General features: G+C 41.1%; 1 protein-coding gene across 2 annotated transcripts in view; it reads right to left on the bottom strand.

Moving 5' to 3' along the window:
• Window positions 1–14,185, bottom strand: part of LOC123371722 (sushi, von Willebrand factor type A, EGF and pentraxin domain-containing protein 1) — a 28,590-nt gene that overhangs the window by 8,881 nt on the left and 5,524 nt on the right. For both annotated transcript variants that reach the window (XM_045019548.1, XR_006579921.1), the window contains exons 2-7: window positions 9,223–9,708; window positions 7,312–7,447; window positions 5,143–5,231; window positions 4,136–4,199; window positions 2,812–2,900; window positions 198–310 (exon numbers count right to left, since the gene is read on the bottom strand). In XM_045019548.1, the coding sequence (XP_044875483.1) occupies window positions 198–310; window positions 2,812–2,900; window positions 4,136–4,199; window positions 5,143–5,231; window positions 7,312–7,447; window positions 9,223–9,708 (977 nt within the window). The remainder of the gene's footprint in view (window positions 1–197; window positions 311–2,811; window positions 2,901–4,135; window positions 4,200–5,142; window positions 5,232–7,311; window positions 7,448–9,222; window positions 9,709–14,185) is intronic.

The following is a 14,185-nucleotide window of genomic DNA, read 5'->3' as shown; positions in this document are numbered from 1 at the left end:
TAGGTACATAACTCTAGAGGTGGCTAACATTTGCAACCACTCCTCTCTAACATGGCTGTGTTTACACTTTTTTTTAAAGCAAAAAAAGCTAAAAGAACCCTACAAGGGAAGGGGATTGAATAAAGATGGTGTTAATTAAAATGTATATCAGCTACATTTGGTAAGACAGACCACTGCTGCAGCTTAGGGAGACTTACAGGACAGTAATAATTTTCTGGGCATTTGTCACAGCTCTCCTTGCCCCTTCGTATTTGGTATTCTCCTATATTGCAGATTTCACATTTGCTGTTGCTGGGGCCTTTATATGTACCTACAAATCAAAAGAAGCACAAAATGAGGGGTAGGACTAGACTACTGGGACTTTTGGTATCAGTGCATGGTTGACCTGTGCTTTAAAGGAGAGAATAAAAATGCTGAAAACATTTAATGCACAAAGCAAAAATTGGGCTCTCAATTGGTCTATGCTGATGGGCAGAGAAAACTAAAAGAGAACACATGGGCTTGAGGAAGAAGGAGGAGCCTGCATTTTTAAACTTGGCAAATAGAGTTAGTTTGAGTCATGAGTTCAGTAAAATACAGGGAAATACTATTCTGCATTTTCACATATTTCAAAACCAATGATGAGAACAAGCTGCAACGTGCTATACTGAATCCAAAGTTCAGTGATGTTTGTCTATAATTGTGGGTTGAATCCATCTCTTCTATCCAACTGAAAGTTGATAGCTGTTTAAAAATTGTTAAATGATGTTTAATTTTTTTAAATTTTCTGAACTTCATATGTTCATAAGAACTGTGGGTCTTTTAAAATTGTGGGACTGTATGTTTGCTGCGTTAATGTTTAATGCGTCTTGTATATTTAAAAACACTACTTCACTATATCAGAGGGGTAGCCGTGTTAGTCTGGATCTGTAAAAGCAGCAAAGAGTCCTGTGGCACCTTATACACTAACAGACATAGTGGATCATGAGCTTTCGTGGGTGAATACCCACTTCGTTGGATGCTTCTACTTCACTATAGAACTTCCTGGTGTGTTTTAGCTCTGCTGCAGGGGCTGTAGCATAATGCCATATCACTGACTTGTATGTGGCTTGGTGTTTATATAAGACAATATTGAATAGAGGCTAGAAATCACATTTCCTCATTTTCCCCTTCATGAGCTTCCCCTGCACTGCTTGTTTATAGACTTAAGCCAGGTCTACAATGTGAGTACTAGCATTGGAATATCAGCATACTATCCCAGCAAAGCTCTTCTAGTGGATGCAGCACTTAGTGACTGTGCTTTTGCCCATATAGCTTAATTCATTCCTCCTGAAAAAAATCAATTATAAATTATACAGGCAAAAGCACCGTATTAGGGGCTTTTTGCTGGCACAGGTGTATCAGTTAGGGATTACACCTCATCACACTCTGGACCAACGTAGCTATGCTGGACAAAGTCTGTAGTATAAGCCAAAGTCTGGCCTACTATAGAATACCCCTGGGGGAATTCTGTGCCACTGCGTACGCACAGAATTCATGTCCCCCGCAGATTTCTTTTTCTCCAAGGAATATAGATTCTGTTGGAGAGGTGCTGCAATTACAACTTTTGCCTACCAAGGGCTGCTGTGATGTCAGAAAACAGGGCAGCCAGCTAGTGGAGAGGGAGGGGGAAGAGGCTGCATTCCTCACAGTGGGGTCACGTAAGGAGGCATGGGAGGGAAAGAGTGGGGTTCTTGGGGGGGGAGGGGAATGGGATCACACTGGCGTTCAGAAGGACTAGTGGGGGGACAGCCTGGGGCTCAGGAGCTAGTGGGGTGACAGCATTGAGACAGGAACTGAATGGGAAGGGGGCTGCAGGGCCACAAGGCGTAGGGAGGTTGCAGGGCCATATGAGGATGGGGCAGATGTGCCTGATGGAATGGAAGAGGCTAGGGATCAGCCAGGGTCTGAATGGGGGGGGCTCCCCAACTCCCTAATAACCCCCCCCCCCAAAAAAACTGTTCCATACTTCTCCCACCCACACCCAACAACCCTCCAGGTTCACTCCCAGGCTCCTTCCCTCTTCCTCAGCTATTCCATTACACCGGACTCCCCTAAGCCTTTGCACTGCTTCTGGGAGGTGCAGGAAATACAGTTCTCTATTGTAGTTTAAATGAATTACTCAGAGTTCTGTATTAATATGCCTAGTAGGGAATCCATTTGTCAAAAAAAATTCTTGAACTATTTTATTTTTGGTCTGTATTGTTAGACATACTTGCTGACAGGTATTTTGAAATAAATTACCAAAGTAATTGAAACTAGCATGATTATAATGTGTTTTGACAAATAAAATATGCAGAATTTTTAACTTTTTAACACAGAATTCCCCCAGGAATAAGGAGAAGTGTTTCTGAGTCTGCTGTAACCAACCTAGGGTACTAGTGAACAAACCCGTTGCTGACCACCAGGGAAGGGGATTGAATAAAGATGGTGTTAATTAAAATGTATTCAGCTTGTAATAGATCAGCTACATTTGGTAAGACAGACCACTGCTGATGTATTGGTCAAAATCCAGCCAAAATCCTGATGTATTGATGCTGAAAACAGTTTGCCTGCCTGCATGGTAAAAATAAAAGTTGCAAGAATTTTTCTGCAATAATGATGAAATGGTGTGTTCTGCAAATACTAGCTGATAAACCCATTTCAGCATTGTTGCTGAGAACAGGTGCCAGCTGCTGGCCAGTTTTCTAGTAGAGGTCAGACTAAAGCTTCTGCAAGTTTTATTCTCTAAATAAGGCTCATTGTCCTCAGCCAGAAAATATCAGCTGCATTTCCCTTCTTTTAATTAATTACCTGGCAGACAAGGTGCACATTCTTCAGATGCTTCTGTAAGGGCCTCTTCTCCAGTGGGGCAAATTGTACAATTGCTGCAGTTGGTAGTACTTTGGGGAGAAGAGGAGAGAGGAAAAGAAATATACAAATATAGCTGAACTCTAGCTAAATCATCTGATACAGCATGTAAACTGAATATCACATTGAGCAAAAGCTGACTAGGTCTAAACTACTTGGATGTTAATGCTGGCTTTATTTCCCCTTCAGTCCTTCAATTAAGAACTGAGGCCGTTGTCTATATTAGGGTTTTAGCCAGCTGTGTGGCTGCATTGGTACAAACTTCTAGTGCAGACCCCCGTAGCTGAGGTAAGCTACACCAATGCAAGTCACAACTTACAGTAGTGCAGCACATCTACAGTAGGGATTTGCATTCAAGTGGCTGGCACCCTAATGTACACAAAGCCTAGGCCAGAAGGTAGACATCAAAAGAAAACGGAACAGGGAAGGGGAGAAAGAAAAGGGGAATGGCCTTATGGAATGTGAAACCTTCACAGAATACTAATCAGTTCTGATAACTTCTCAGCATCCAAGCTCATCACAAATAGAGTGTGTCACTAAATGCCCCAGCTTTCTTAAAACAAAAGACCAGTATTTGCCAGCTCATTATTACTTATTTTCTTTTTGACTCTTCCTTCCCCCGGAGGAATTTTTGTTCGTGAATTCTCAAGTTCCTCTCCATCCAAAATGACTCTCGTGCCTTTGTACAGAGGAGTTTATCTGCTGCCCTCTTCTCCTCCTCCTTCGTTACCCGGTGAGTTTAATCCTTAATATAAAACCACATCTTGGACTGTGGTGTGACTGTCAACTGATGGGAGTTTCTAATTCTTCAATTGTTGGCTTGCTTGTCTGCCGCACAACAGCGTAGTCTGGGAAGAAGGGGAATCCTGAACTGAAACCTCCCGTGCAGCAGCTAAATATGTTGCTATTGCACCATTACTGGGCTAGCCTCATGGCACCACTGAAACACATGTATAGGGTCACCATTCGCTCATCATCACGGACCCACTGAATTTTTAGGATCTTTTACCTTAAGTCAGTGTTCACTACAGTATCAATTTCAGTTAAGGAGAACAGAGTTTTGGAATCTTCAAGAGACTCTCTCTCTCCAAACAGCCAGGTCCCCCTTATAACATTGCTCAGCAGGGAGATATTAATTGATCAGCGTGAAAAACAAGGATGTCTCCCTTTTTGCCAGTTGAATTGGTCTCTTGAATCATTTGCCAATAGTAAAAGAATCCTACTACCCTTTCCCACACCCTTGAAAAATCATATATGAATTTCTTACTTGCAAAATGATCCACGTGGACAGGGCATGCAGAATGCTGAATTTTTCTGGAAGCTGAAATGCCCTAAGGAGATAGAAAAGAGGAATCTTCCCTGTAATGTCACCAGTCACAAAATTACCAAGGTTACAAAGAGTTAAGATGATTCTCACCAGTGATGTGTAAAACCTTGTTGTGTGTTCTCCTGCCAATGATTTAAGGGAGAGGGGTGTTTGGATTTTTTTTTAAGGAGCCCTAAAACCAGGGTAGTATCATAATGACCTTGCAATACTAGAGTGACATCTAGGAGGCTCAGACACTCCACTTCAATCTAGGGCTATTGCCAAGATTTAAAACTCTGTCAGGAACTGCAAAATGACACGTTGTGCCCCTGTGATGCGTAGACAGGCCCTGCAGAGCTGCTGGTGTTGCAGGGAGGAGCGCTCCATCCCCATTTTACATTGAATCGAGTGAAGGTGAAAAAGGCTATTGACAAAAGTGCAGTTTTGGGTATAGGCTACCAGCAAGTTCTCAAGGGTGTGCAGTTGCTGTCCTACCTTCCCATACAAAAGCTATAGAGAGGGATGTTTTGCCTGGACTGAGGAAAGGCAACTGCTTCTGACCCAGTCATCTGAAGTAGGAGGAACTTACACTAGTCGGGGTACATGGACACCTGGCCTCCCCCTCTGAAGAAAATCAAGAGGACTTGAAGAGAGAGAGAGACCCTACAGGAGGGTTATCACAGGCTCGTACAGGTGTGAGGGGGAGCATACGCTATTTTGTTACACACAAGAACAAGGCGATATGCATGGTTTCATGGCAATTTTTCCATCAAATTAGAAAAACATATTAGAACAGTCAAAAGAAATGGAATCCATAGTTCAGGATTTTTTTGGTCTGAAAAAACAATCCTGTTACTAAATGCTACTTTTTCTTTTAAGTAATCTGTTACTGTAACCAGTTATAAGAAAAATCTTGTACATTCTGGCATCACAGCACACTTTGGAGGTGAATAAGAGTCAACGCATACCTTTTCCACATGGTCTGCAAGCTGGTGCCCCAGACTCATTGGAATAAGAGCCAGGCTGACAGGGCAGGCATACAACACTTTTCATTAAACTAAAAAGAAAATTGAATCAAGTTAGTTCAGTTTTATGTATTTTTCATGAGGAAAAAAAGTTTCAGTCAAATTGAAGCTGCTTAAATGGAAGCTTCTGAGCTTGACAGGCCTATTTGCTTGCTTGTATATTGTGCATCTCTAGGAAATACAGAAATAGTTTAATGAAGGTGAGGCAGTCCAGAACTAGCCTGAGCTTTAAACCTTCAGTTAAGAAATGAAGTTCTCAATTGCATTGTTACTAGAGATGGTTTATGCATTTCCTGCAGTGTGCTGCAAGCTTTACAGCTAGGTATGGGTGGGACAAGATTACAAAGTCCCATCCTCAAGGAAGTTAGGCCAAGATTTTAAAACGGGTGCCTGAAGTTAGGAGCCTAAGTTCACACTCAGGCACACAAGAGGCCTGATTTTCAAAGGTGCAGAATGCCCAGCATCTACCATAGATTTTTATGGGAGCTGCTTGGTGTTCAGCACCTTTGAACGTCAGGTCACTTCAACAGAAGCCTCAACAAGGATTTAGGAGTCTAGGTATCCAGTTTTGAAAATCTTGGCCATAAAGCCTAAATGAGACCTGAACAGGAGCTAGGGATGGTAATGAAATATGCTTTCTTTTTTTTTCAGGAGAAGGGGTCCATATCCTGGCTAATGCGTTTCTTATCGGCAGATCCAAGTCATACCACTTTTCTAAATGAGGAATTTCCTTCTCAGTTTGATCCCTCTCCTCCATGCCCCCTTAGGTATCTTTTCCCATCCCCTATTACTAATGGTAATTAATGCCACCTTGGAACTTGCACTCTGATCAGATATATCATATTGTTACTGATTCTGAGGCCCCGTAGAATTCATTGCATACCTGGCTGGGGGAAAGAGGCACTGAATGCAGGTTCACATTGCAGTGGACTAGCGGCTAGCTCTAGGTCGGATTTGTATTAAAGGTAAAAATTAGGAGACATAGATTAAGTGGCAGAAGTATTTGTTCTTGGAACTGTGAGATCCTTATTTAAAGCATCACTAGTCAGACTGAGAAACCTAGTAATCTCTCAATAGCTCAGGAGTCCAATTGTGGCCATTGTAATAGTTTAATTGCAAGAATTTAGCTTGGCCTTTGACAGGGGACCACTCACCTGCCTTAAATTAAAGTCACCAAGAGAACAAGCTACTGCAGAGCCCTCCAACATCCATGGGGGTTTCATAAACTGGGATGAAAGAAGAATTAGCTGCTAAACCACAATCAGCTGAAACTTTTGGTACCCAGTGACAGGACCTCTTATTAAAGTATGCCAATGCATTCTACAGCTCTGAGGCTGCTTGTAAACATCTGTATATGTCTAATGTGTGTAAATGGCCAATACATGCTTCCAAATGAAATATTTGCACACAGACGATCCGTGAGTCACAAGTGACCATGCACACGAGGCAAAGATCTAATTTCTACAGGAGACATAAAATAAAGCAGATGAGCATAGACAAATTACAGCGGCAGCCAAGTCAACGCTGCACTATACCACAGGTCTCACTTAGGTTATGAAGTCTGGACAACCTGAGGACTGGTTTCTTGGGCCAACACATGTATTTGTAGGTATTTTGATAGTCACGGTAGCACCTTGCAATCATTAATTAATTAAGCCTCAGAGCACCTCATTGAGGCAGTGAAATACTATCCCCTTTTACAGATGGGAAAGCTAAGATGCAGAGACAGAGGCTACAAGACTCTTTTGAATTACCCAGGAGGAAGTCCGTGGAAGAGCTGGAGCAAAAAACCCACATCTCTTGCGTCCCAGCCTTAGTTTTTGATTAAGTAAAATCTTGTGTTTTCTACTGTTGGGAAACCCCATTAACACTGCTCCTGCAGCCTAACTGGGGGCAGCAAAAGAGATCCTTCATTCCAGGAAATGACTAGCAATCATGTTTATTTCAGTAGTGCCTAATGGTGAAGCAAGAACAAGGACCTATTGGTCTAGGCACTTGTACAAACACAAAGTAGTAGACGCCATTGCAATGAGAGCGAGAGAGAGAAAGAATACACAATCTGTGCCTAACCACAAATGCAATCCCAATCACAACAGTGGTCTAGAGACTTACTTAGTGTAATATCCTTGTGGGCAAAGCAGACATGACAGTTTTCCAGCTCGAGGCTGATAGTGACCCACTGGACAGGGTATGCAAGCAATAGGGTCTGCGCAGAAGCCCTCTGAGCAGCAGACACAACCCAATGTCTCTAAAGCAGAATAAACATTTTTTAAAAAATGACATTTGTATCCAAAGATAAAACACCAGTTTTTAAAACACAGATCAATATCATTAATGTAGAAATATCTTTCTCTAAGTAGGCCTCAGACAACATTATCACAATTTTGTCCTCATATTACACTGTAGGATGGAAAACAAAAAATATTGAATTTTATCTTAAAAATCAGATTTTAATAAATAATCCCAGAGTTCTGCTCAGACTGGCACAAGAACAATTGTTAAACAGAGAGTAGGTTATATAGTCGAGGGTCTCAAATCTGTTGTCTCTGTTGTGTAATCTTTATAGTTAACAAGGCTGGTTTTAATTTGAGAGTCCAGGAGGTTTTTCCTCACCCTCAGTCGAAAAAATAAATCGAAAAAAATTACTTTTGATCATTGATTAATATAAGTTTAGCAAGAAATAGAACTGAAGCAGAAAACCCCAAAGCAGAGAATTCTGCCTTAAGGAGAAAGTCTTTTGAGCATGTGACACTTACTGTTCCCACAGCATAAAAATTCTATCAGTCTTAATTCTACAAAACTAGTTTATTCTACATAGAATAATTATGTAGGATTTTCCATACCAGCTCTTGGTCCTCAAATCTGTTATCCTTCGTCTGGCAGGAGCCAGTGCCTGCTACCTTGCAACAGAGCATGTGGGACAGGAAAGATTATAACGGACCCAATTGTACTAAGTTGTATACGGTGGTGCTGGCAATTAGTTCTTGACCTCTGCAAGGATTGTCTCATGCCTCGAAGCATGAGAGATGGTTATCCCTCTCTTAGCATGCCCTGATACATGTTTTATTATTGATCCTAACGTTATCCAGTCTGGTTTTAAAAATTAAAACTATGGTATTTATTTGACTGACCTCCTGCTATAGTGAATTCCATAGGTTGGCCACATGTGATATGAAGGAGAATTTCCTTTGGGGTGATTTTTTTCATTGTGGAACATGAATCCTTACGAAGAGCTGAATACTCTAGGCATTAGCACAGAGCAGGTATTCAGTATTGTGTAGGGATGGAGATGATGGCCCCACCAGCTGGCTGGTTAGTGGAAACATTTGCAATCTGTTTCTGGGCTTTATATTCATCTGAGCTTTTAAATTCATTCTTATTGCCTAAAAAAGTGAGCTTAAAAATAAGAAAGTGCACACTCACCCTTACAGGTGACCTGCAGTGGGGAAAAGAAAGGGGGGGCAGGTTGCCCTTTTTTGCTTCTTTAAAGAGTATGAAGGGGGTCTGGAAAGGCTTATTTTTTTCTTCTTTGATAGTTTTTACTTTAGAAAATCAGAAATGTCAAGTCTCATTGCTGAGGGGTTTCCTGTGTAACAGAGGTGGACTGGGGGCTCTCTTAGCCCTTAATTGAAGGGGTAGGAATGCTGAATCTTTAATGGAGGCTTCTTTCCGATTGTTTGAAACAAATAGTTTGAAATTGTTTTTGTTCATATCTACCATACTTAGAATCACTTCCCCCGCTCAATTAGCTACGTTTCACCTGCATTGTGTTTTTAGGTTGTAATTCTACCACTTCTTCAATCAACCATGGAGTCCTCCAGGTTAGACAGGGTGGACAAGGCCTGATGTTCTAATGTAAAAAACAAGTAGGGGGGGAAATCTGAGCCCCTCTTTTATTTTTTTTGTGGCATGATACAGCAATAAAAAAATAAAATCACACACCCAGTTTTTGTCCCTTTTGCAATCACCTCTATAGACAAAGTAAGAGAGCTGCAGTGGGGAGGGAAATCTTCCGAATCTTACCATTGCTGGGAAACGTTCCTGGTGAACAAGCTGTACACGCTGTTGTGTTCACTGCGCTGCAGTTTGTGGACTCCATGGTGGTTACGAATGGAGTGGCTGATGGAACCCCAGCAGACGCTGTCACGTTTGGAGCAGTAGACAGCATGCTGGTAGGTACTGTGCCATGGGGGGTAGCTGATGTTACCCCAGCCGACTCTGTCACAGCTGATGTTGGTCCTGGAGAAACCTGAACAGTGGTCCTACTTGGAATAGTGGACACAGTTGCAGTTTGGGTGGTGGACGAAACCTCAGCAGATACTGTTGTGGCAGATGGCACCGTGGGGTTTGCAGTGGTTGACAGCACTTCAGCTGTTACTGTTACAGCTGTAGTAGATACCGTAGAGACCCCGACAGTGGTTGCATTTGGAGCAGCTGACGAAACACCAGCAGATACCAGTGGTGATCCCGTAGAGACCTGGGCAGTGGTCGTTTGTCCAACAACAATACCTAAGAGGGGAAAAGTTACTGTTAGTGGTTCAGTTAGTGTACTCCATCTGGGGAGACAACTCCATGGAGACTCATTTATCTAGCAGTTCACCCAAATCCATTTGCTTTTTTGATGTTCGTTTGGAAACATTTTCTCCATTATGTTCAAGAAGTGATGCAGAGAGGAGCAAACCAGATAAAAGTATATACAGTAATTAATGGTCTAGAGAAGGTAGATCAGAGGCTTCTATTCTCACCATCTTATAACACAAGGAGACTTTCAATTAAATTAACAAGTGACAAATTCAGACCTGATAAAATATTTTTCACAAAGTGCATAGGTAGACTGTGGAACTCATTGCCACAGGAAGTTGTTGAGGCCAAGAACATAAAATCCAGAAAGTGATTGGATATTTATATGAATAACAAGAATATCCAAAATTGTAATAACACGCATTGAAGGGTATATTGAACCTCATGCTTCAGGACTAATGTCAATCTGTAAATCTCATCCTGATCTCTAATAGTTAATGGGAGGTGAATTATCTTCATCTGCCCACTGTGGGGTTCTTACACCTTCCTCTGAAGCCCACTGTTGGAGACAGGTACTGAACTAGATGGACTTGTCGTCTGGTCCATTCCATTTTATTCCTTGTATTGCTCTTATCACCACTGAGTGCCTTTCACTAGTGCATTAAGGGATGTGCCTAACATCTGAGTGCCTTTCACTAGTGCATTAAGGGATGTGCCTAACATCTGTAACTTATATGGTTCATCCTCTCTCATATCTCCTCCCCAGGGGGAGAATTGTGTGTGCAGTGTAGTGTTTTGTTTTGGTAGGGTTTGGTTTTGTTTTAATGTCCATGCTGCTTGGTATTTACATTGGAGAAGGCAGGTCACAGAAGTGAATTTTGCACTTGGAGTTGAATGTGATGAGGTTTGTGATGGTCCTTAGTTCCTGGAGAAGTTCATTCCAGGCTTGGACTGGCCGCCTGAGAAAGCTCTGTCTCATGCACAGATGAGCTTTACCCTTATACTAGAAAGTTGCATTGTGCCTGAACGAAGTTGTCAACCACAGTCTTCATCCTGGTGCTTTAGGTGATATTTTTAGATATCCCAGACCAGCCCACTGAGTGCTCTGAAGATAAGGCCCACACCTTCAGGTTTGATTGAATATTTTCAGGGAGGCCAGTTTAAAGAGAGTGGAGAACAGGTTTGATGTGTTTGAGGTAGCCCATTTTGCTGAGCAGATGAACTGCAGTGTTCTGTACTTGGTTGGAGTCTCCTAAGGGCTGTGACTTCTTGGTGAGCCATATTGTATTGCTGTAGTCCCAAGGAGGGGTGACAAAGATGATCAGGTCATTGTCTGCCAGGATGGGACAGAGAGTCCTATCCAACCAGAGATGATAGAAAGCATTACTTATAGTTGCTGCTCTGTGAAAGCTTAATGTCAGTGAGGAATCCAGGAGCACTCCTAAATTATGGACTGAACTAACCAATAGTAAGTATGTGCTTGAACCAAAGGAGACCGCCCCATGGCATCAAACTCTTCAAAGTGTTTTTCTCTGCCCACCACTTTAGCAATTCCTATGTTCCTAGAAATGGAATGAGTCTCATACTGGATACTGTGGAAGTATCTGCAGGCAATCCACAGTACCTGGGGCAGAACGAACAGCACCCCCAGCATTATATTTGAATTGCAGGAGCTGTTCATTGGAGGATGGTGCATTTTTTAAAATATAATCTACAAGTCTGCATGCAAAAAGTCTCCTTTTTACTCACTGGGTCACCTTTAGGGCATCATAATTCTGAACTATATCAGCATCTCTACAATGCTTGAATCAGCATCTGAAAAGTTCTATTCTGTAAGGTTCCTAATGCTTTCGCTTTTACACTGCGCATCTTTGTGTGTTTTGGAGAGGTGGATTCCTCAAAATCCTACAGGAACAATTGTGATTCAGATTGCTTTGCTGTTACATGTAATAGGTTAAAATACGTCTGCTTGCTAAAAGTGAAATCTACAAGCCTTTGACCTGGGAGTAGCCATTTTGGCCCTGTTACCCATTGCTGAAGGGGAGAAAGACCCATTAAACTAAAAAGCAAAGAGAGTAGCAAGATGATTTAAATTTAGCAACATAATGATTAAGGCATTTCAAAAAACAGCAACAGCTGTCACATCAGTGTAGGAGGAGGGAGTGCAATAGATCAGGAAGTTGGCATGGGGATTTTTTAGGTACTTTTTACAATAACTAGCTGCTGCTGCTGCTAAAATTGTGTGAACGGATACCTCTCAGATGTAAAACACAATTATGAGACTAAAGGATTTCTTTGTTCCCACCTCCTCAAAGCCTTAGCCCAAGAATCATCATTGTTGTAACTTACATCAGCATCTGGAAGCTGGATCGGGCATAGCTACAAAATGTCCAAAAACTGCTCACAAGTTATTGTGCTGGTGTTAAGAGAAATTAATTAAAAATAAACAAAATTCTTTTCCTAAATGGGTAGGAATTTAGGTTTGAATAAGTGGACAGATCTTGATACTAGATGTAAGAAATGTAAATATTGTTGAAAAATAACTTCTTAATTTTCAGAATAAGCCACTGATTCACACACCATCATTTTATTTGTTGAATTTTCTTCTGCTTCACCCGATGTTTACCCACCTTGTCCTACTCAGGACACATTTAGAAGGCTCCAGCATAAAGGGAGTGTGTGGAACTTAAATGTAAGTAGCAGGGGAAAGGACAAGTTTAAACAACATTTAAGAACTGCTGCTGCAAGGTTCAGTTTCAAAGAGGTGACTGGATCAGTTTGCATCAGAGATATAAGCTATGGAAATAACAGGACATGTACACCATGGGGAGGCTGCATGGTCTAGTGGGTATGGCACTGAACTGCGAGTCAGGGGACCAGGATTATACTCTTAGCTCTGCCACTGACCTGCAGCGTGGCACAAGGCAAGACACTTCACCTCTCTGAGCTTCCTTTCCCCTCCACCCTTTTTCTGTCTTGCCTATTTAGATGATGGTTTTTTTTTCAGGGCAGAGATTCTCTCTTACTATGTGTTTGTACGGCATGTGGCACAATGGGACTGCAATCAGCTGGGACTGCTGGGGTTACTGCGATGTAAACACCACCATCCTCATGGGAATTCAGTTGGTTTGTAACCTAAGGACATTTGAGAAATATGACTAAAATACAGAATTTAATTTCTACAACAGAATCACGCAGCTGAACAAATGGGTCCATTGACAGTTAATCTTTAAGAACTCTGGCCTTTTAGTCATATGAAAACTGTCTGTTAAGGAAACTTTTCTGTGCTTTATAGAGGGTTAGCATTACACTGACACTAACTTCTTTGTTGACTTGGAATCGGAGATCTACAATTTAAAAATATTTAAGCAGAGGAGTACCTAACATCTTGACCATTCTCCATGCATGCTTCGTATTAATTGGTGCTTATCTAGTCTGTTAAGATTGTAAGCTCTTAATGGCATTTTTTCCTAAGAGCATATTCAGTGCTTAGCACATTTAGGGTGCTTTGCAACAAAAGCCTTTGTAGCAAATTAGATTGCTAAGATCATTCAGGCTTTCTCAGTGCTGATCCTTTTTTTCCTATTAACTTTATATTAAATTTTATATATATATAAAATACACACATACACAAGTAACAAACTATAGGTAAACTTCTCATAATACATACACTTTTTATAATAGATTAACCATTTGCTACTTCACCTTAGCTATATTTGAAACATTTAATTATATAAAATATGAATATCAAATATATATGTATGTATATCAAATGTAATCAACATATATCAATTATTTGTATTACACAATTTACAAGCACAATTTGTTTATAAAACTCCCAACTGGTTAAAGTAAAATTATTAAAATAAGATAAAGAATAGAAGCAAAATTCAGAGAAAGGGGATAGAGACTGGGAGGGAAGGAAGAGGATAGAGAGGAGGGGGGAAAAGGGGGACCGTGCATTTAATAGGGTCATTCAGATACTTCCAGAAAAGCATCTCACATCTCTGAGAATGTTCCTTGGGTATTTCTGGTACAGTATCCAGTTCTTTCCATGGTGGCCAAGCTTACAATACTATGCTCCAGTCTTCAATTGTTGGTCTTTTTTTGGATTTCCAGATTTGTGATACTAGGCTTTTAGCGATTATTAGTGCTCTGATGAGCCAAAGCTTTTCAGATTTATTCAACTTCCAATTAACACCCATTAGCTTTAAGATTATATGTTTCTCTCATAACGCAATTTTATTTGATAGGAAGAAAATTAATTCTGCAATTAAGTTGTGCCCAAAACATAAGGGTATAGGAGCATTCCCAGAGCATCTGGCAGTGGTTCCCAAACTTTAACAACCTGTGAACCCCTTTCACTAAAATAACGTGTCTCACCAACCCCCTCCTAAAAGTGAATATTTCCAGGGATTTTCTCCTTTACCTGAGTATAAATTATAAAAGCAGTGATCTTGGAAAT

This window comes from Mauremys mutica, chromosome 5 (genome assembly GCF_020497125.1).
Source record: "Mauremys mutica isolate MM-2020 ecotype Southern chromosome 5, ASM2049712v1, whole genome shotgun sequence".
Lineage (NCBI taxonomy): Eukaryota > Metazoa > Chordata > Testudines > Geoemydidae > Mauremys > Mauremys mutica.
The sequence above is the reverse complement of the archived record's forward strand: the minus strand, read 5'-3'. Positions and strand labels throughout refer to the sequence as shown.